Source organism: Aquarana catesbeiana, linkage group LG04 (assembly GCF_042186555.1).
Source record: "Aquarana catesbeiana isolate 2022-GZ linkage group LG04, ASM4218655v1, whole genome shotgun sequence".
NCBI classification, from domain to species: Eukaryota; Metazoa; Chordata; class Amphibia; order Anura; family Ranidae; genus Aquarana; species Aquarana catesbeiana.
The window spans coordinates 223,584,349-223,606,940 of NC_133327.1; the positions used below are offsets into that span (position 1 = coordinate 223,584,349).

The 22,592-nt window shown below is 48.6% G+C and overlaps 1 protein-coding gene across 1 annotated transcript in view; it reads left to right on the forward strand.

The window, feature by feature from the left end:
- ECT2 (epithelial cell transforming 2) overlaps window positions 1-22,592 on the forward strand; it is a gene marked incomplete in the record, with an annotated part of 142,069 nt that overhangs the window by 97,652 nt on the left and 21,825 nt on the right. Inside the window, 3 exon segments of the mRNA XM_073626234.1 lie at window positions 21,398-21,479; window positions 21,919-21,997; window positions 22,207-22,326. Coding sequence (XP_073482335.1) covers window positions 21,398-21,479; window positions 21,919-21,997; window positions 22,207-22,326 — 281 coding nt within the window.

Genomic DNA, 22,592 nt, shown 5'->3' on the forward strand with positions numbered 1-22,592 from the left:
TCCTCCTCCTTCTCCTCCTCCTCTTTCCTCTTTTTCCGTGTCCTCCTCCTCCTCCTCTTTCCTCTTTTTCCGTGTCCTCCTCCTCCTCCTTTTTCCTCCTTTTTCCGCCTCCTCCTCCTCCTCCTCCTCCTCCTCCTCCTCCTCCTCTCCTCCTCCTTTTTTCCCTGTCCTCCTCCTCCTCCTCCTCCTCCTCCTCCTCCTCCTCCTCCTCCTCCTCCTCTTCTTTCCCGTCCTCTCCTCCCCTCCTCCTCCTTCTTTTCCCTGTCCTCCTCCTCCTCCTCCTCCTCCTCTTTTCCCTGTCCTCCTCCTCCTCCTCCTCCTCCTTCTTTTCCCTGTCCTCCTCCTCCTCCTCCTTTTTTCCGTCTCCTCCTCCTCCTTTTTCCGTCTCCTCCTCCTCCTCCTTTTTCCTCCTCCTCCTCCTTTTTCCTCCTCCCTCCTTTTCCTCCTCCTCCCTCCTCCTCCTCCTCCTCCTCCTCCTCCTCCTCCTCCTCCTCCTCCTCCTCCTCCTCCTCTTTCCTCCTCCTCCTCTTTCCTCCTCCTCCTCCTCCTCCCCTCTTCTTTCCTCTTTTTCCGTGTCCTCCTCCTCCTCCTCTTCCCTCTTTTTTTTCCGTGTCCTCCTCCTCCTCCTCTTTCCTCCTCCTCCTCTTTCCTCCTCTTCTCCTCCTCCTTCCTCTTTTTCCGTGTCGTCGTCCTCCTCCTCCTCCTCCTCCTCCTCCTCTCTTCTCCTCTCTCCTCCTCTTTCCTCCTCTTTCCTCCTCCTCCTCCTCCTCTTTCCTCCTCCTCCTCTTTCCTCCTCCTCCTCTTTCCTCCTGCCTCCTCCTCCTCCTCCTCCTCCTCCTCCTCCTCCTCTTTCCTCCTCTTTCCTCCTCCTCCTCTTTCCTTCTCCTCCTCCTTCTCCTCCTCTTTCCTCTTTTTCCGTGTCCTCCTCCTCCTCTTTCCTCTTTTCGGTCTCCTCCTCCTCCTCCTCCTCCTTTTTCTCTTTTTCCGTGTCCTCCTCCTCCCTCCTCCTTTTTCCTCTTTTTTCCCGTGTCCTCCTCCTCCTCCCTCCCTTTTCCTCTTTTTCCGTGTCCTCCTCCTCCTCCCTCCTTTTTCCTCTTTTTCCTTGTCCTCCTCCTCCTCCCTCCTTTTCCTCTTTTCCGTGTCCTCTCCTCCTCCCTCCTTTTTTTCCTCTTTTTTTTTCCCGTGTCCTCCTCCTCCTCCCTCCTTTTTCCTCTTTTTTTTTTTTTTTTCACCCGTGTCCTCCTCCCTCCTTTTTTCCTCTTTTTTTTTTTTTTTTTTTCCGTGTCCTCCTCCTCCTCCCTCCTTTTTTCCTCTTTTTTTTTTTTTTTTTTTTTCCGTGTCCTCCTCCTCCCCTCCTCCTTTTTCCTCTTTTTCCGTGTCCTCCTCCTCCTCCCTCCTTTTTCCTCTTTTCCGTGTCCTCCTCCTCCTCCCTCCTTTTTCCTCTTTTTCCGTGTCCTCCTCCTCCTCCCTCCTTTTCCTCTTTTTTTTCCCCGTGTCCTCCTCCTCCTCCCTCCTTTTCCTCTTTTTTTTTTTTTTTTTTTTCCCCGTGTCCTCCTCCCTCCTTTTTTCCTCTTTTTTTTTTTTTTTTTTTTTCCATGTCCTCCTCCTCCTCCCTCCTTTTTCCTCTTTTTTTTTTTCCGTGTCCTCCTCCTCCCTCCTTTTTCCTCTTTTTTTTTTTCCGTGTCCTCCTCCTCCTCCCTCCTTTTTCCTCTTTTTTTCCGTGTCCTCCTCCTCCTTTTTCCTCTTTTTCCGTCTCCTCCTCCTCCTCCTTTTTCCTCTTTTTCCGTCTCCTCCTCCTCCTTTTTTCCTCTTTTTCCGTCTCCTCCTCCTCCTCCTCTCCTTTTTCCTCTTTTTCCGTCTCCTCCTCCTCCTCCTCCTCCTCCTTTTTCCTCTTTTTCCGTCTCCTCCTCCTCCTTTTTTCCTCTTTTTCCGTCTCCCTCCTCCTCCCCTCCTCCTCCTCCTTTTTCCTCTTTTTCCGTCTCCTCCTCCTCCTTTTTTCCTCTTTTTCCGTCTCCTCCTCCTCCTCTTTCCTCCTCCTCCTCTCCTTTTTCCTCTTTTCGTGTCCTCCTCCTCCTCCTTTTTCCGTTTCCTCCTCCTTTTTCCTCTTTTTCCGTGTCCTCCTCCTCCTCCTCCTTTTTCCTCTTTTTTTTTTTTTTTTTTTTTCCCCGTGTCCTCCTCCCTCCTTTTTCCTCTTTTTTTTTTTTTTTTTCCGTGTCTCCTCCTCCTCCCTCCTTTTTCCTCTTTTTTTTTTTCCCGTGTCCTCCTCCTCCCTCCTTTTTCCTCCTTTTTTTTTTTCCGTGTCCTCCTCCTCCTCCCTCCTTTTTCCTCTTTTTTTCCGTGTCCTCCTCCTCCTTTTCCTCTTTTTCGTCTCCTCCTCCTTTTTCCTCTTTTTCCGTCTCCTCCTCCTCCTTTTTTCCTCTTTTTCCGTCTCCTCCTCCTCCTTTTTTCCTCTTTTTCCGTCTCCTCCTCCTCCTCTTTTTTCCTCTTTTTCCGTCTCCTCCTCCTCCTCCTTTTTTCCTCTTTTTCCGTTCTCCTCCTCCTCCTCCTTTTTTCTCTTTTTCCGTGTCCTCCTCCTCCCCTCCTCCTTTTTCCTCTTTTCCGTGTCTCCTCTCCTCCTTTTTTCCTCTTTTTCCGTGTCCTCCTCCTCCTCCCTCCTTTTTCTCTTTTTCGTGTCCTCCTCCTCCTCCTCCTTTTCCTCTTTTTCCGTGTCCTCCTCCTCCTCCTCCTTTTTCCTCTTTTTTTTTTCCGTGTCCTCCTCCCTCCTTTTTCCTCTTTTTTTCCGTGTCCTCCTCCTCCTCCTTTTTCCTCTTTTTCCGTCTCCTCCTCCTCCTCTTTCCTCTTTTTCCGTGTTCTCCTCCTCCTCCTCTTTCCTCTTTTTCCGTGTCCTCCTCCTCCTTCCTCTTTTTCCGTGTCCTCCTCCTCCTTTTTCCGTGTCCTCCTCCTCCTTTTTCCTCTTTTTCCGTGTCCTCCTCCTCCCTCCTTTTTCCTCTTTTTTTCCGTGTCCTCCTCCTCCCTCCTTTTTCCTCTCCTTTCCTCTCCTCCTTTTTCTCTTTTTCTGTGTCCTCCTCCTCCTCCTCCTTTTTTCTCCTTTTTCCTCCTCCCTCCTTTTTCCTCCTCCTCCTCCCTTTTCCGTGTCCTCCTCCTCCTCCTCTTTTCCTCCTCCTCCTCCCCTCTTCTTTCCTCTTTTTCCGTGTCCTCTCCTCTTTCCTCTTTTTCGTGTCCTCCTCCTCCTCCTCCTCTTTCCTCTTTTTCCGTGTCCCTCCTCCTTTTTCCTCTTTTCCGGTCTCCTCCTCCTCTCCTCCTCCTCCTCCTCCTTTTTCCTCTTTTTCCGTGTCCTCTCCTCCTCCTTTTTTTCCTCTTTTTCCGTGTCCTCCTCCTCCTCCTAATCCCCCTCCTCCTCCTCCTCCTCCTCCTCCTCCTCCTCCTCCTCCTCCTCCTCCTCCTCCTCCTCCTCCTCCTCCTCTTTTTCATGTCGTCCTCCTCCTCCTCCTCCTCCTCCTCCTCCTCCTCCTCCTCTTTTTCCGTGTCCTCCTCCTCCTCCTCCTCTTTCTCCTCCTCTTTCTCTCCTCCTCCTTCCTCTTTTTCCGTGTCCTCCTCCTCCTCCTCTTTCCTCCTCCTCTTTCCTCCTCTTTCCTCCTCCTCCTCTTTCCTCCTCCTCCTCCTCCTCTTTCCTCCTCCTCCTCCTCCTCCTCTTTCCTCCTCCTCCTCCTTCCTCTTTTTCCGTGTCCTCCTCCTCTTTCCTCCTTTCCCTCCTCCTCTTTCCTCCTCTTTCCTCCTCCTCTTTCCTCCTCCTCCTCCTCCTCTTTCCTCCTCCTCCTCCTCCTCCTCTTTCTCCTCCTCCTCCTCCTTCCTCTTTTTCCGTGTCCTCCTCCTCCTCCTCTTTCCTCCTCTTTCCTCCTCCTCCTCCTCCTCCTCCTCTTTCCTCCTCCTCCTCCTCCCTCCTCCCTCCTCCCTCCTCCTCCTCCTCCTCCTCTTTCCTCCTCCTCCTCTTTCCTCCTCCTCCTCTTCCTCCTCTTTCCTCCTCCTCCTCCTCTCTTTCTCCTCCTCCTCCTCCTTCCTCTTTTTTCCGTGTCCTCCTCCTCCTCCTCTTTCCTCCTCCTCCTCCTCCTCCTCCTCTTTCCTCCTCTTTCTTCTCCTCCTCCTCCTCCTCCTCCTCTTTCCTCCTCCTCCTCCTCCTCCTCCTCCTCCTCCTCCTCCTCCTCCTCCTCCTCCTCCTCCTCCTCTTCTTTCCTCCTCTTTCTCCTCCTCCTCTTTCCTCCTCCTCCCTCCTCCTCCTCTTTCCTCCTCCTCCTCCTCTTTCCTCCTCCTCCTCCTCCTCCTCCTCCTCCTCCTCCTCCTCCTCCTCCTCCTCCTCTTTCCTCCTCCTCCTCTTTCCTCCTCCTCCTCTTTCCTCCTCCTCCTCTTTCCCTCCTCCTCCTCCTCCTCCTCTTTCCTCCTCCTCCTCCTCCTCTTTCCTCCTCCTCCTCCTCCTCCTCCTCCTCCTCTTTCCTCCTCCTCTCCTCCTCCTCTTTCCTCCTCCTCCTCCTCCTCCTCTTTCCTCCTCTTTCCTCCTCCTCCTCCTCCTCCTCCTCCTCCTCTTTCCTCCTCCTCCTCCTCCTCCTCCTCCTCCTTTTTCCGTGTCCTCTCCTCCTTTTTCCGTGTCCTCCTCCTCCTCCTCCTTTTTCCTCTTTTTTTTTTTTTTTTCCGTGTCCTCCTCCCTCCTTTTTCCTCCTCCTCCTTTTTCTCTTTTCCGTCTCCTCCTCCTTTTTTCCTCTTTTTCCGTCTCCTCCTCCTCCTCCTTTTTCGTGTCCTCCTCCTCCTTTTTTCCGTGTCCTCCTCCTCCTCCTCCTCCTCCTTTTTCCTCTTTTTCCGTGTCCTCCTCCTTCTCCCTCCTTTTTCCTCTTTTTTTTTTTTTTTTTCCCCGTGTCCTCCTCCTCCTCCTTCCTTTTTCCTCTTTTTTTTCCGTGTCCTCCTCCTCCTCCCTCCTTTTTCCTCTTTTTTTCCTCCTCCTCCTCCTCCTCCTCCTCCTCCTCCTCCTCCTCCTCCTCCTCCTCCTCCTCCTCTTTCCTCTCCTCCTCCTCCTCCTCCTCCTCCTCCTCCTCCTCCTCTCCTCCTCCTCCTCCTTTTCGTCTTTTCCGCCGCCTCCTCCTCCTTTTTCGTTCTTTTTCTCCGCCGCCCCCTCCTCCTTTTTTCCTCTTTTTCCGTGTCCTCCTCCTCCTTTTTCCGTGTCCTCCTCCTCCTCCTCCTTTTTCCTCTTTTTCCGTGTCCTCTCCTTTTTCCTCTTTTTCCGTGTCCTCCTCCTCCTCCTCCTTTTTCCTCTTTTTCCGTGTCCTCCTCCTCCTCCTCCTTTTTCTCTTTTTCCGTGTCCTCCTCCTTTTTCCTCTTTTTCCGTGTCCTCCTCCTCCTCCTCATTTTTCCTCTTTCCTCTTTTTCCGTGTCCTCCTCCTCCTCCTCCTTTTTCCTCTTTTTCCGTGTCCTCCTCCTCCTCCTCCTTTTTCCTTTTTTTCCGTGTCCTCCTCCTCCTTTTTCCTCTTTCCGCCGCCTCCTCCTCCTCCTTTTTCCTCTTTCCGTGTCCTCCTCCTCCTCCTTTTTCCTCTCTTTCCGCCGCCTCCTCCTCCTCTTTTTCCGTGTCCTCCTCCTCCTCCTTTTTCCTCTTTTTTTTCCGTGTCCTCCTCCTCCACCTCCTCCTCTCCTTTTTCCTCTCTTTCCGCCTCCTCCTCCTCCTTTTTCCTCTTTTTCCGTGTCCTCCTCCTCCTCCTTTTTCCTTTTTTTCCGTGTCCTCCTCCTCCTCCTCCTCCTCCTTTTTCCTCTTTCCGCCGCCTCCTCCTCCTCCTCCTCCTCCTTTTTCCTCTTTTTCCGTGTCCTCCTCCTCCTCCTTTTTCGTGTCCTCCTCCTCCGCCTCCTTTTTTCCGTCTCCTCCTCCTCCTCCTCCTCCTCCTTTTTTCCGTCTCCTCCTCCTCCTTTTTCCTCTTTTTCCGTGTCCTCCTCCTCCTCCCTCCTTTTTCCTCCTCCTCCTCCTCCTTTTTCCTCCTTCTCCTCCTCCTCCTTCTCCTTTTTCCGTGTCGTCCTCCTCCTCCTTTTTCCGTGTCCTCCTCCTCCTCCTCCTCCTCCTTTTTCCGTGTCCTCCTCCTCCTCTCTCCTCCCTCCTCCTCCTCCTTTTTCCACTCCTGTCCTCCTCCTCCTTTTCCGCCTCCTCCTCCTTTTTCCTCTCCTTTCCGCCTCCTCCTTTTTCCTCTCCTTTCCGCCTCCTCCTCCTCCTCCTTTTTTCCACTCCTTTCCGCCTCCTCCTCCTCCTCCTTTTTCCTCTCTTTCCGCCGCCTCCTCCTCCTCCTTTTTCCTCTTTTTCCTCCTCCTCCTCCTTTTTCCGTGTCCTCCTCCTCCTCCTTTTTCCTCTTTTTCCGTCTCCTCCTCCTCCTCTCCTCCTTTTTCCTCTTTTTCCGTCTCCTCCTCCTCCTCCTCCTCCTCCTCCTCCTTTTTCCGTGTCCTCCTCCTCCTCCTCCTCTCCTCCTTTTTCCTCTTTTTCCGTCTCCTCCTCCTCCTCCCCTCCTTTTCCTCTTTTTCCGTCTCCTCCTCCTCCTTTTTCCTCTTTTTCCGTCTCCTCCTCCTTCCTCTTTTTCCGTCTCTCCTCCTCCTCCTTTTTCCGTGTCCTCCTCCTCCTCCTCCTCCTCCTCTCCTTTTTCCGTGTCCTCCTCCTCCTCCTCCTCCTTTTTCCGTGTCCTCCTCCTCCTCCTCCTTTTTCCTCTTTTTCCGTGTCCTCCTCCTCCTCCTCCTCCTCCTCCTCCTCCTCCTCCTTTTTCGCCTCCTCCTCCTCCTTTTTAGTCTTTTTTTTCCGCCTCCTCCTCCTCCTCCTCCTCCTCCTCCTCCTCCTCTTTCCGTGTCTTCCTCCTCCTCCTTTTTCCTCCTTTTTCCGTCTCCTCCTTCTCCTCTTTTTCCGTCCTCCTCCTCCTCCTCCTCCTCCTCCTCCTCCTCCTCCTCTTTCCTCCTCCTCCTCCTCCTCCTCTTCCTCCTCCTCCTCCTCCTCTTTCCTCCTCCTCCTCCTCCTCCTCCTCCTCCTCCTCCTCCTCCTCTTTCCTCCTCCTCCTCCTCCTCCTCTTTCTCCTCCTCCTCCTCCTCCTCTTTCTCCTCCTCCTCTTTCTCCTCCTCCTCCTCTTTCTCCTCCTCCTCCTCTTTCTCCTCCTCCTCCTCTTTCCTTCTTTCTCCTCCTCCTCTTTCCTCTTTCTCCTCCTCCTCTTTCCTCTTTCTCCTCCTCCTCTTTCCTCTTTCTCCTCCTCCTCTTTCCTCTTTCTCCTCCTCCTCTTTCCTCTTTCTCCTCCTCCTCCTCCTCCTCTTTTCCTCTTTTTCCGTCTCCTCCTCCTCCTCCTCTTTCCGTGTCGTCCTCCTTCTCCTTTTTCCTCTTTTTCCGTCTCCTCCTCCTTTTTCCGTCTCCCTCCTCCTCTTTCCTCTCTCCTCCTCCTCCTCCTCCTCCTCCTCCTCCTCCTCCTCCTCCTCCTCCTCTTTCCTCCTCCTCCTCCTCTTTCTCCTCTTTCCTCCTCCTCCTCCTCTTTCTCCTCCTCCTCTTTCTCCTCCTCCTCTTTCCTCCTCTTTCTCTCCTCCTCCTCCTCCTCCTCTCCTCCTCCTCCTCCTCCTCCTCCTCCTCCTCTTTCTCCTTTCTCCTCCTCCTCTTTCCTCTTTCTCCTCCTCCTCTTTCCTCTTTCTCCTCCTCCTCTTTCCCTCTTTCTCCTCCTCCTCTTTCCTCTTTCTCCTCCTCCTCCTCTTTTCCTCTTTTTCCTCCTCCTCCTCTTTTCCTCTTTTTCCTCCTCCTCCTCCTCCTCTTTTCCTCTTTTTCCTCCTCCTCCTCCTCCTCTTTTCTCTTTTTCCGTCTCCTCCTCCTCCTCCTCCTTTTTCGTCTTTTTTCCGTCTCCTCCTCCTCCTCCTCCTCCTCCTCCTCCTCCTCCTCCTCCTCTTTCCGTGTCGTCCTCCTCCTCCTCCTCCTCTTTCCGTGTCGTCCTCCTCCTCCTCCTCCTTTTTCGTCTTTTTTCCGTCTCCTCCTCCTCCTCCTCCCTCCTCCTCCTCCTCCTCCTCCTCCTCCTCCTCCTCCTCTTTCCGTGTCGTCGTCCTCCTCCTTTTTTCCTCTTTTTCCGTGTCGTCCTCCTCCTCCTCCTCCTCCTCCTCCTCCTCCTTTTTCCGTCTCCTTCTCCTCCTCCTCCTCCTCCTCCTCCTCTCCTCCTCCTCCTCCTCCTCCTCCTCTTTCCTCCTCCTCTTTCTCCTCTCCTCCTCCTCCTCCTCCTCCTCCTCTTTCCTCCTCCTCTTTCCTCCTCCTCCTCTTTCTCCTCCTCCTCCTCCTCTTTCTCCTCCTCCTCCTCCTCCTCTTCTCCTCCTCCTCCTCTTTCTCCTTTCTCCTCCTCCTCTTTCCTCTTTCTCCTCCTCCTCTTTCCTCTTTCTCCTCCTCCTCTTTCCTCTTTCTCCTCCTTTCCTCTTTCCTCTTTTTCCTCTTCTCCTCCTTTCCTCTTTCCTCTTTCTCCTCCTCCTCCTCTCCTCCTCCTCCTCCTCCTCCTCCTCCTCCTCCTCCTCCTCTTTTCCTCTTTTTCCTCCTCCTCCTCTTTTCCTCTTTTTCCTCCTCCTCCTCTTTTCCTCTTTTTCCTCCTCCTCCTCTTTTCCTCTTTTTCCTCCTCCTCCTCTTTTCCTCTTTTTCCTCCTCCTCCTCTTTTCCTCTTTTCCTCCTCCTCCTCTTTCCTCCTCCTCTCTCCTCCTCCTCCCCTTTTTCCTCTTTTTCCGTGTCCTCCTCCTCCTCCTCCTTTTTCTCTTTTTCCGTGTCCTCCTCCTCCTCCTCCTTTTTCCTTTTTTTCCGTGTCCTCCTCCTCCTTTTTCCCTCTTTCCGCCGCCTCCTCCTCCTCCTTTTTCCTCTTTCCGTGTCCTCCTCCTCCTTTTTCCTCTCTTCCGCCGCCTCCTCCTCCTCTTTTTCCGTGTCCTCCTCCTCCTCCTTTTTCCTCTTTTTTTTCCGTGTCCTCCTCCTCCTCCTCCTCCTCCTCCTCCTCCTTTTTCCTCTCTTTCCGCCTCCTCCTCCTCCTTTTTCCTCTTTTTCCGTGTCCTCCTCCTCCTCCTTTTTCCTTTTTTTCCGTGTCCTCCTCCTCCTCCTCCTTTTTCCTCTTTCCGCCGCCTCCTCCTCCTCCTCCTCCTCCTCCTTTTTCCTCTTTTTCCGTGTCCTCCTCCTCCTTCTTTTTCCGTGTCCTCCTCCTCCGCCTCCTTTTTTCCGTCTCCTCCTCCTCCTCCTCCTCCTCCTCCTCCTCCTCCTTTTTTCCGTCTCCTCCTCCTCCTTTTTCCTCTTTTTCCGTGTCCTCCTCCTCCTCCCTCCTTTTTCCTCCTCCTCCTCCTCCTTTTTCCTCCTTCTCCTCCTCCTCCTTCTCCTTTTCCGTGTCGTCCTCCTCCTCCTTTTTCCGTGTCCTCCTCCTCCTCCTCCTCCTTTTTCCGTGTCCTCCTCCTCCTCCTCCTCCTCCTTTTTCCACTCCTGTCCTCCTCCTCCTTTTCCGCCTCCTCCTCCTTTTTCCTCTCCTTTCCGCCTCCTCCTTTTTCCTCTCCTTTCCGCCTCCTCCTCCTCCTCCTTTTTTCCACTCCTTTCCGCCTCCTCCTCCTCCTCCTTTTTCCTCTCTTTCCGCCGCCTCCTCCTCCTCCTTTTTCCTCTTTTTCCTCCTCCTCCTCCTTTTTCCGTGTCCTCCTCCTCCTCCTTTTTCCTCTTTTTCCGTCTCCTCCTCCTCCTCCTCCTCCTCCTTTTTCCTCTTTTTCCGTCTCCTCCTCCTCCTCCTCCTCCTCCTCCTCCTCCTCCTTTTTCCGTGTCCTCCTCCTCCTCCTCCTCCTCCTCCTCCTCCTCCTCCTTTTTCCTCTTTTTCCGTCTCCTCCTCCTCCTCCTCCTTTTTCCTCTTTTTCCGTCTCCTCCTCCTCCTTTTTCCTCTTTTTCCGTCTCCTCCTCCTTCCTCTTTTTCCGTCTCCTCCTCCTTCCTCTTTTTCCGTCTCCTCCTCCTCCTCCTTTTTCCGTGTCCTCCTCCTCCTCCTCCTCCTCCTCCTCCTCCTTTTTCCGTGTCCTCCTCCTCCTCCTCCTCCTTTTTCCGTGTCCTCCTCCTCCTCCTCCTTTTTCCTCTTTTTCCGTGTCCTCCTCCTCCTCCTCCTCCTCCTCCTTTTTCCGCCTCCTCCTCCTCCTTTTTAGTCTTTTTTTCCGCCTCCTCCTCCTCCTCCTCCTCCTCCTCCTCCTCCTCTTTCCGTGTCGTCCTCCTCCTCCTTTTTCCTCCTTTTTCCGTCTCCTCCTTCTCCTCTTTTTCCGTCTCCTCCTCCTCCTCCTCCTCCTCCTCCTCCTCTTTCCTCCTCCTCCTCCTCCTCCTCTTTCCTCCTCCTCCTCCTCTTTCCTCCTCCTCCTCCTCCTCCTCCTCCTCCTCCTCCTCCTCTTTCCTCCTCCTCCTCCTCCTCTTTCTCCTCCTCCTCCTCCTCCTCTTTCTCCTCCTCCTCTTTCTCCTCCTCCTCCTCTTTCTCCTCCTCCTCCTCTTTCTCCTCCTCCTCCTCTTTCCTCTTTCTCCTCCTCCTCCTCTTTCCTCTTTCTCCTCCTCCTCCTCTTTCCTCTTTCTCCTCCTCCTCTTTCCTCTTTCTCCTCCTCCTCTTTCCTCTTTCTCCTCCTCCTCTTTCCTCTTTCTCCTCCTCCTCCTCCTCTTTTCCTCTTTTTCCTCCTCCTCCTCCTCTTTTCCTCTTTTTCCGTCTCCTCCTCCTCCTCCTCTTTCCGTGTCGTCCTCCTTCTCCTTTTTCCTCTTTTTCCGTCTCCTCCTCCTTTTTCCGTCTCCTCCTCCTTTTTCCGTCTCCTCCTCCTCTTTCCTCCTCCTCCTCCTCCTCCTCCTCCTCCTCCTCCTCCTCCTCCTCCTCCTCCTCCTCCTCCTCCTCCTCTTTCCTCCTCCTCCTCCTCTTTCTCCTCTTTCCTCCTCCTCCTCCTCCTCCTCCTCTTTCTCCTCCTCCTCTTTCTCCTCCTCCTCTTTCTCCTCCTCCTCTTTCCTCCTCTTTCTCCTCCTCCTCCTCCTCCTCCTCCTCCTCCTCCTCCTCCTCCTCCTCCTCTTTCTCCTTTCTCCTCCTCCTCTTTCCTCTTTCTCCTCCTCCTCTTTCCTCTTTCTCCTCCTCCTCTTTCCTCTTTCTCCTCCTCCTCTTTCCTCTTTCTCCTCCTCCTCTTTCCTCTTTCTCCTCCTCCTCCTCTTTTCCTCTTTTTCCTCCTCCTCCTCTTTTCCTCTTTTTCCTCCTCCTCCTCCTCCTCCTCCTCCTCTTTTCCTCTTTTTCCTCCTCCTCCTCCTCCTCTTTTCCTCTTTTTCCGTCTCCTCCTCCTCCTCCTCCTTTTTCGTCTTTTTTTCCGTCTCCTCCTCCTCCTCCTCCTCCTCCTCCTCCTCCTCCTCCTCCTCCTCTTTCCGTGTCGTCCTCCTCCTCCTCCTCCTCTTTCCGTGTCGTCCTCCTCCTCCTCCTCCTCCTTTTTCGTCTTTTTTTCCGTCTCCTCCTCCTCCTCCTCCTCCTCCTCCTCCTCCTCCTCCTCCTCCTCCTCCTCTTTCCGTGTCGTCGTCCTCCTCCTTTTTTCCTCTTTTTCCGTGTCGTCCTCCTCCTCCTCCTCCTCCTCCTCCTCCTTTTTCCGTCTCCTTCTCCTCCTCCTCCTCCTCCTCCTCCTCCTCCTCCTCCTCCTCCTCCTCCTCCTCCTCCTCCTCCTCCTCTCTCCTCCTCCTCCTCCTCCTCCTCCTCCTCCTCTTTCCTCCTCCTCCTCTTTCTCCTCCTCCTCCTCTTTCTCCTCCTCCTCCTCTTTCTCCTCCTCCTCCTCTTTCTCCTTTCTCCTCCTCCTCTTTCCTCTTTCTCCTCCTCCTCTTTCCTCTTTCTCCTCCTCCTCTTTCCTCTTTCTCCTCCTCCTCTTTCCTCTTTCTCCTCCTCCTCTTTCCTCTTTCTCCTCCTCCTCTTTCCTCTTTCTCCTCCTTTCCTCTTTCCTCTTTCTCCTCCTTTCCTCTTTCCTCTTTCTCCTCCTCCTCCTCCTCCTCCTCCTCCTCCTCCTCCTCTTTTCCTCTTTTTCCTCCTCCTCCTCTTTTCCTCTTTTTCCTCCTCCTCCTCTTTTCCTCTTTTTCCTCCTCCTCCTCTTTTCCTCTTTTTCCTCCTCCTCCTCTTTCCTCCTCCTCTCTCCTCCTCCTCCCTTTTTCCTCTTTTTCCGTGTCCTCTGGCCCCCCTCTGTGCTTAGCGATGCCTTTTAATGTTACATGACATTAAAAAAAAATCTGTATTGGCGAGTACTTGGGGGTGGGGGAGAAACACATTTAGTGTTAGTTTAACAGGGTGCCATTTTTGTTCTTCAAAGGGTGTAAATTGTTGTCATAACACAAAATGAGCACATTTATATCTTTGAGAACAGGGCCTGAGTATTGTGCAAGGCTTTCATGAGATACAATTAATGCTTAGTGTGATTTTTGTGTAAAATGTAAGATGTTGTCTTTTTAGATAAATCAAGCAAAACCGGAATGTGGGAGACAAACGTTAGTTGAATTGTTAATTCGTCCTGTTCAAAGGCTACCTAGCGTTGCCCTTCTTCTAAACGGTGAGTTGTCTCATGCTGCTTTCAGACCAACCATCTGTAATATATGGTCCTGATTAAGGCCAGGCAGCCAAAACGCGTTGGCTTTTTATGACTGTACTACACAAACTTTAATAAAGAGCATTTGATTATAACCATCACACTTGAGCGCCAGCTTTCTCTATATACTGTTGGAAGATTGCAGGTTGCCAGAGACCTTTCTAGCTGGAAGTCTGTACTTGCAAGCTGTGGAGGTAGCAGGTCTGTTTCACCTGTCTTGACCTCTGTATTGAACAAACTGCTTCAATCACAGTTATGCTGGATTGGAAGTCAGACACACACTCTTTCCCACCTGAAGTGATGATACACTAAGGGGGGTCACAGACTCCCCTAGTTTAAAAAGATATAAGATTTTGTAGTAAAGGTGCAGTTTTACCTTTGCTACAAAAATTCCCTACCCACTCTGCTAATCTAACATAGAATCCCTCCCAGACTGATACATACAGTACTTATCTTTGTGGCAGTTATATCCTTGATATGTCCTAGTTGAAGCGCTAACTGGAAAGCACCCTGGCAGTGGTTTGTGCATAGAGGTAGAAAAGTTTAAACAAAAATCAAAATGGATCGTCATTCCATATTGACAATGTTGGCAGAATTTTTTTTTTTTTCTCTCCTTATTTTAACAAACTGTAGTTTCCTCACTTCTGGTGAAACTGCTAAAAAGCTAGTGAACTTCATGCTTGCAGACCTTTTTTTTTTCTATGAAACACAAGGATAGCAAGAAAGTTCACAAAATATCTGTACCATTTTGACAGGGCTCTCTGCATGTTGCGTTTTTTCCTGCAGTTGTGTGAGTAATGAGCTCAGATGTTAAGGCTCCATGCATACTACAAGCTGGTAATACACTGGATAAAAACCCCAAATATTTAGCCTTTTTGCCAGCGCTTAGCAGTGATTTCAGCAGGGTTTAGGAGCTGTGCGTTTTTGTTAACCACTTCAGCCCCGGAGGATTTGGCAGCTCAATGACCAGAGTACTTTTTACAATTTGGCACTGCGCTGTTTAACTGGTAATTGCGCAGTCATGCAATGTTCTACCCAAAAAAATTAGCGTCCTTTTTATTCCCACAAATAGAGCTTTCTTTTGATGGTATTTGATTGCCTCTGCGATTTTATTTATTTTTTTGCGATATAAACGGAAAAAGACCAAAATTTAGAAAAAAAAAAATATTTTCTACTCTTTTTTATAAAAAAAAATTCAAACTAAATTTTATTCATACGTTTAGGCCAAATTGTATTCAGCCACATGTCTTTGGTAAAAAAAAATGTCAATAAGCGTATATTTATTGGTTTGCGCAAAAGTTATAGCTTCTACAAACTAGGGTACATTTTTTGGATTTTACGCAGCTTTTAGTTTGACTGCCTATCTCATTTCTTAAGGTGCAAAAATGGCAGGACAGTACAACCCCCCCCCCCCCCCCCCCCCCCCCCCCCAAATGACCCCATTTTGGAAAGTAGACACCCCAAGAAAATTGCTGAGAGGCATGTTGAGCCCATTGAATATCTTATTTTTTTGTCAGAAGTGATTGAAAAATGACAACAACAAAAAAAAATTGCACAAAGTTGTCACCAAATGATATATTGCTCACACATGGCATGGTTATATGTGGAATTACACCCCAAAATGCATTCTACTGCTTCTCCCGAGTATGGGGATAGCTCATGTGTGAGACTTTTTGGGAGCCTAGGACCCCGAAAACCGATCATCGCCTTAAATTTTTGATTTCACTCCTCACTACCTATCACAGTTTTGAAGGCCATAAAATGCAAAGATAGCACAACCCCCCCCAAATTACCCCATTTTGGAAAGTAGACACCCCAAGCCATTTGCTGAGAGGCATGTTGAGTCCATGGAATATTTTATATTTTAGCCACAAGTTTCGGGAAAATTAAAATTTTTTTCTTTACACAACGTTGTCACTAAATGATATATTGTTCAAATATGGTATGGTTATATGTGGAACTACACCCCAAAATACATTCTGCTGCTTCTCCTGAGTACGGGGATACCACATGTGAAACTTTTTGGCAGTCTAACCACGTACAGGACCCTGAAAACCAATTGCCGCCTTCAGGCTTTCTAAGGGCGTACATTTGTTATTTCACTCCTCACTGCCTATCAGTTTCGGAGGCCATGAAATGCCCAGATAGCATTACCCAATTTTGGAAAGTAGGCACCACAAGCTATCTGCTGAGGCATGTTGAGTATTTTGCAGATCTCACTTTTTGTCACAAAGTTTTGAAAATTTAAAAAAGGAAAAAAAAAAGTTTTCCTTTCCTTCATTTTCAAAAATAAATGAGATCTGCGAAATACTCAACATGCGTCTTAGCAAATACCTTGGGGTGTCTACTTTCCAAAATTTTACGTCTTTAGAAAGCCAGTGCTTGGTTTTCGGGGTCCCGTACGCGGCTAGGCTCCCAAAAAGTGTCACATATGTGGTATCGACGTACTCAGGAGAAGCAGAAGAATGTATTTTGGGGTGTAATTCCACATATAACCATGGCATGTTTGAGCAATAGATCATTTAGTGACAAGTTTGTGCAAAAAAAGTGTAATTTTCCCGAAACTTGTGACAAAATATAAAATATTCCATGGACTCAACATGCTTATCGGCAAATAGCTTGGGGTTTCTACTTTCCAAAATGGGTCATTTGGGGGGATTTTGAACTGTCCTGGCATTTTATGCAAAACATTAGAAGCTTATGTCACACATCACCCACTCTATTAACCATTTGAAGACAAAGCCCTTTCTGACACTTTTTGTTTGCATGAAAAAATATTTTTTTTGCAAGAAAATTACTTTGAACTTCCAAACATTATATATTTTTTTTAAAGCAAAGGCCCTACGGATTAAAATGGTGGTTGTTCCAATTTTTTTCCCCACACAGCAATTTTTTGGGAAAAAACACACTTTTTTAAATTTTATTGCACTAAAACACACTATATTGCCCAAATGTTTGTAATAAAAAAGATGATCTTATGCTGAGTACATGGATACCAAACACGACATGCTTTAAAATTGCGCACAAACGTGCAGCAGTGACAAACTACATACATTTTTAAAAGCCTTTACAGGTTACCATGTTAGATTTACAGAGGAGGTCTACTGCTAAAATTACTGCCTTTGATCTGACCTTCGCGGTGATACCTCACATACATTAGATATGACACCAGACCGATGCCTGCGTTTGGCTTTGCGCGAGAGCATGGGGGGATGGGTGCTTTTCTTTTTTTTTTCTTTTTTTTTTTTTTTTATCTCAAGGAATGTAAATATTCACCGATAGCAATAGGTAGTGACAGGTACTCCTTTTTTTTGAAAAAATTGGGGTCTACTGGACCTCTCCTCTGCCCTCAAAGCATCTGACCACACCAAGATCGGTGTGATAAAATGCTTTCCCAATTTCCCAATGGCGCTGTTTACATCCGGCGAAATCTAAGTCATGAAATGCTCGTAGCTTCCGGTTTCTTAGGCCATAGAGATGATTGGAGCCAATCTGGTCTCTGATCAGCTCTATGGTCAGCTGGCGGAACCACCGGCTGCGTTCTCGGGTTCCCTGTTAGGACAGAAGAGCCAGAGAAAACCATGGAAGACGAGGGGGGGGGGGGGGGGGTGTTCCCTCCCACTGCTTATAAAAGCAGTCTAGAGGCTAACTAGCCACTAGGATTGCTTTTAAATGAAAGCCAACCGCTGGCTGAAAATGATACCAAGATGATGCCTAAACCCGCAAGCATCATTCTGGTATAACCACTCAGTCCAGGAACATACCAGTACCTTGCTGGTCCTTGTTGGGCATTCATTGTAATGTTGTTGGTTTTTTTTTTTTTTCATGCAGCCTGTGGGCTGAACGAAAAAGATTGATCGGTGGGTATGCCCACCATTAGAATACCGCCTTTCATCCACCAACTTCTAATGATGGGCATACATGAACTTTTTTTTTTTTTTTTAATTGTGGAGGTGAAATCTCCTCCGACAGAGCTGGAGTCATGGCTTTATGTATCGTGGGAGCAAACGCTGTTGCTGTCAAGATGGATAAACCCGCGCTGCAGCTGAATGGTGTACCTGCTAAGCAAATGATGGTTAACAATAAAACAAACATTACAGTATAACATACCTGCAAAGCAAATACAATAATTTACATAGTAAAAATAAAACGGAGAGAACGATAGATATAGAACAATAGTGAACGGACAGTAGAGAACAATAGAGAGAGTGAAGAAAAATACCACAACTATTTTTGGATTTTTTAATTTTATATTTTTTGTGTGTTGTGTTTTTTGTGTTTTTTTTTTTGTTCCCCACTTTTTTCACTTTTATAAAAACTGTTAACTGAACGTTACAGATTGGGGCCATCACATCTTTCGAAACACACAGCCCCCCCCGAGATCCTGTGTTAGTGGGCCTAGGACTGTATGTTACTGTACCCTACGCTAATACTCAACTAGTGCGTGGTAGCGTTTGAAATATTCACCAATGCAGAGACCAGGTTGGTCAGGACAGGATGGACAATAAAAGCGGGTGTCGTGCCTAAATCCGCGTTTACTGCAGACACGACATCTTCTTTCGGGTGTTCTTTAGGTAGGGGTACCGGGGAGGACCTAAGGAAAATGCCTCTCATGCAGCTGGCTCACTGCATTTGTGTTGGGAAGTTGGGCAAGAGCACCGTCTGGAAACAGAAGGGCTTTGACGATCTCTTCCTGGAATTTAAGGAAGGATCCAGTCCACACTGAAGCTTTGTATAGCACAAAAGCGTTCAGCAAAGCCAATTGAAATAAACACTTTTTTTTGTACCAGCGCCTGGCCTTACGGACAATTGGGTACAGCGCCAACAACTGGTCGTTGAGGTCCACAGAGGGGTTTCTCCACAGCACCAGCCGCCGTAGGAATTTGGACTGCCGTGTCTACGTGAAGCAAGGACAGAACGAAAACATTCCGGGAATCCCTCCACTTCACTGCTAACAAATTATTACACTTTAAGCAGGCTCTCTCCCCCCGTCTAAGTCTGAATTCTACAAGCCGTTGGGGAAAGCCCCGGCGATTAGATCGCACGGTGCCACGTGCTCCTATTCCATAACCAAAAAAGTGGCTAAAAAGTGGCACGCTTGTGTAATAATTGTCCACATACAAGTGGTACCCCTTTCCGAATAAGGGTGACACCAAGTCCCACACAATCTCGCCAGCACTCCCTTTGTAGTCAGAGCAGTCCTCCGGCTCTACGTGACTATCTTTTTACATGTAAACCATAAATCTATATGTATAGCCTGTTGCCCTCAGAGCTTATACATCTTGACCCCGTATCTGGCACGCTTGCTGGGAAGATACTGTTTGATAGACAAGCGGCCAGAAAACTTAATCAGGGACTCATCAACGCAGACAACTTGATCGGTAGTAAACAAGGCTGCAAAACATTGGTTGAAGTGGTTTACGAGGGGCCAAATTTTGTAGAGCCGATCGTATCCAGGGTCTCCACGAGGACGACAGAGTTCATTGTCATTGAAGTGCATGAACCGCAAGATCTGCTTGTATCGTGTATCATGTAGGCAGAGAACAAGGGCATGTGATGAATTGGGTCAGTGGACCAATATGACCGCAACACACTCTTTTTAGTTATGCCTATGAGGAGGGATAGCTCAGAAAGGTCTTAAATTCGGAAACCGTAATTGGTTTCCAATCTTTGGCAAGGGTCAGCTGGGGATTAGCGGCAATGAATTGAGCAAGCATACAAATTGCTTTGGTCCACAATAGATCTATAGAGATCTTCGGTGAAAAACGGCGAATAAAAATCAAGTGACGTAACATCAACTCTTTCCACCTGAATTCCGGGTTGGCCGGTGAATGAGAGAAGTACGGGTGCTGCAGAAGTGGTGGGCTCCCAATTAGGATTGGCGAATGCAGAAGGAAGGGCACTATGGGCTCGACGGGCCTGTGTTTGTCGTCTTCTTGGTGGCAGCGGGACACTATTCGTGCTAGGCACCTCGCCAGCTTGAATTGCACTTATGGGACTCGCCATGTCACTAAGAGTTACTGCAGGGCTGGATGTACGACCAGGATGTACTAGGCCGCTGGTGCTTACCAGTTCACCAAAAGTATTAGCACTAGTACTAGTACTGGCTCTCTGCTCCATACGAGGGACCTGCGGTTCTTGCACCTCAACGACCGCAGAAGAACAGCGTCTGGTACGCCTGACCTTGGCAGGGACCACAACTCCGTCGTCAGAGCTATCTGTCAGGGTGCTGCTGTCTACAGGTTTGTATTCTGAGCCTGAATCTGACAGATGAGTGACTTCCTCTTCACTACTGTACCTTCGATTTGACATTTTGGTCTCTAAATTTACTGGTACAGTAGTGAGACTCACAAGAAAAAAAGCACCTGACCTGTTAGCGACTGATTCAAACGCTACCAAAAAAAACTGTTAGCGTTCACAGGGATCAGGCCTGACTCTGCAAACGTTGCAGTTATGTGTTTAGTAAGTGACAGTGATTGATGCTGCACTTGGGTGGGCTGGGCTGGGCAGAGGGGCTAAACGCAGGTGCTAGCAGATATCTGGGCTGATCCCGCTAACACTGCGTTTTTGGGAACCCTAAACTGCTGGGAACGCTAGTATAGAACTGATCAGATATTGATCCGTTCAGACACTATATGCTACTAAAGGGAGATGTATGGTGTGTGCGAGGGTGTTGGCACTACTGGCACTGATCTGATGCTGCCTGAGGCGATGCAGACCCTATTTGACGCTAAAACCTAACTTCAATCACCCGCCGGATGATCAGGAGGTTAAACCTTTATTGGGTAAAATACGGCGGGTGCCCTGATGCTATAAAAAAAAAAAAATATTTAGCTAAACTGCGTCACCTGTGTCACTTATACAGTGATTACAGATGACTGGGTAATCAAGGGGTTAAACCTTTATTGGGGGGGGGTTCCTAGACCTATCTAGGGGTTAATTCCAATTGCTCTTACGCTGATTTTTGTCACTAATGACACAAGTACAGCGATCAAAAAAAATCTTATTGCTGTACTGGGTGACACAGTGACAGGTGGTAAAGGGGTTAACTGGGGGGGTGATTTGGGGGGGGGTGAATTGTGTGCCTACGTGACCTGGTGTCAGTGCAGTGTTGTGCAACTCGCTTTTAGATGTTGTCTCTCCTCGGTCTAAAACGGAAAAGACCGACACAAGGAGAGGTGACATCACTTCCCCTGTCAGTGTTTACACTTGCACGACAGGGAAAGGATCTCATTCGTCAGGACTGATCACCAGGTCCAGGCCAGATATCATTGGCCTGGGGATTGATCGGTTCCTAATCAAATCCGATGGTCCCCCACTGGCTGTGCGCACAACGTATAGCTACGACGCTTCACGCAGCCGGACCAACCTGCCGCAGTAGAACTGCGGCGGCTGGTCCGGAACCGGTCAAGGAGTCTCCTTAAAGCGGAGTTCCACTCAGAAATGGAACTTCCGTGGATCGGATTCCCCCCTTCCCCCCTCCAGTGCCACATTTGGCACCTTTCAGGGGGAGCAGATACCTGTCAAATCCAGGTATCTGCTCCCACTTTGTGCGGCAAACGTCCTAATGTCCGGCCCCTCCCCCTTCTCCCCCCTGCTGCCTTCTGGGAGACATACAGGTCCCAGAAGACAGCAGGGTCCATTCAGAACGCGCAGTGCGAATCGCAGATGCGCAGTAGGAAACAGGCTGTGAAGCCGCAAGGCTTCACTTCCTGTTTCCCTTAGTAAGGATGCCTGGGCATGCATCCGGAGTCCCAGGACGGGTCGGTCTCGGGTACCGACATCGCGGGCTCCCTGAACAGGTAAGAATCCTTATATTAAAAGTCAGCAGCTACGGTATTTCCCAAGCAGAACTCTGCTTTAACCAGTGAATAGCTTGTTAAGGAGCTGGCCGCCACGTCCTTAACAACGAATGACTCATCAGCTGTCAGCGGGGTTCACCACTGACAGCTGAAAGTAAACAAAAGAATTGGCAATAAATATTGAGAAGAAAAAAAAACAGCGTGGGGGGTCCCCCACCCAATCCATACCAGGCCCTGTGGGTAAGGTATACATTTTAAGGGGAACCACATGCCAAAATTTGAAAAAACGGCATGGAGTCCCCCCAAAATTCATGCCGGACCTTTAGGTTTTTTTGTTTTTTTGTATAAAGGACTCGTGAAAAACTGTTTTACTTTGACCTTTGACACTTTTTTGGAGAATGAGTAGGGGTACAATGTTGGCGGGGAGCCTTGTTTTACAGCTGATGAGTAATTCGTTGACATGGCGGCCAGCTGTTTACTGGTTAAGGACGCCAGCTAGGAGAAAAAAAACTCTGCAAACCGGTGCTTAGCAGTGTTTAGGATTTTGTAGGAGCTGTCTTTTTTTTTTTTTTTTTTTTTTCTTTCATCTTTCCTGCTCCTAGAAGCCGAAAAATGCTTCTAGCCTACAATAGTGTGCATGGGCACAGGATAACAGTTTGCTTCTATGGGCAGAAAAAAACGCTCATAAGTAGCTGCTAGGAACTTAAAAATAAGCTAGTGTGCATGGAGCCTAATAGTCAGCTGGGTTCTTTCCGTGTTTTCATCAGCAAAACTGCACCAGACCGGGAGCTGCTCATGCACATAAAGGTTAACTTTTGCACCACAGCCAGAACCCTATAAATTATGTCATAATTTGTCAGAAAACGTAATAATTGGTGCGATGGAGTATATCTGAGGATCGCAGCAAAGATATTTTTGCCACTTTATGGTATGTTCTCGCTTTGGTGAAACCCTTGACTATTTTATACATGGGTGTATTCATAAAGACTTTCAACCCAATGTTATTTTATTATTATAGACCTTAAGAAGCACACTGCAGATGACAACCCAGATAAAATGAAGCTTGAGAAGGCTATAGAATCTCTAAAAGAGGTGATGACGTAAGTGACCACTTGTGCTTACTAAATTGCTACTGTAGTTTCTGATCTTTTTTTATGGGTACGTTCTTCTGTTATAAGCTCTATCTGCATTATTTTACCTTGCTAGTACCCTGTATACTGATAGCGATTTGCTAAGTACATCTAATTATTGGTATGTAACATTCATACAACCTTCAGTCTGACTTTTGATGTTGCTGTTTGAAATGACTGTATATATACATGGCATAAACATCCTCTTATCTAAATATTTAGTTTATTCTTGTCCCCCCCCTCTATATGTTAAGTGGTACCTAGATAAACAACATCACATGGATATGTAATCCCTAATCTTCTCTTTTTTTTTGTATTCTTACAGTTCATTATTAGGTTGTTAAACCCAGAGATGTGATTTACTGGACAAATTTTTTATTTTTTATTTTTTTCTCCTCTAAATCGACAGTCATATTAACGAAGATAAAAGGAAAACTGAAGGGCAGAGGCAGATCTTTGATGTGGTTTATGAAGTGGATGGATGTCCTGTAAGTACTCACTTCTGATGTACATGTAAAGTATTATTCAAACGCATGATGCTGGTAATTAATGAAACTCGTGCAGTTAGTCCCCATTAACTCAATTTGCTAGTCTGTTATGATACTGTGCAGTCATTTTCTCCTTTTTCCATATAGATTGTGGTTTGTGGTCTGCAATATGTAGTGTAACCTTTTCATTATTCCCACTTTTGTTATAGGCAAATCTATTATCCTCGCATAGGATGCTGGTACAGAGAGTGGAAACGGTTGCTCTTGGGGAGGATCTGTGTGACAGAGGAGAACAAGTCACGCTCTTTCTATTTAATGATTGCCTTGAGGTGAGACTTTATTAAATACTAACATCTGAGGAAATGTGGGGCCGTCTGCTAGGGATATTTAAATGGAAGGAAGACTGTTCTGAAAATTCAGAACATATCCTGTTACATTCAAGGAAATATGGGGGAACTGTCAACATTGCATGCTGAAAATCCTCTGAAATTGTTCTAAGCTCCAGGGATTGCAAGTGGCAAAAATAATTGCTGCACAGTATTATAAATGGATTATCTGTACGTGTACCAAGGATAAAAGGTCAGATGTGCAGATT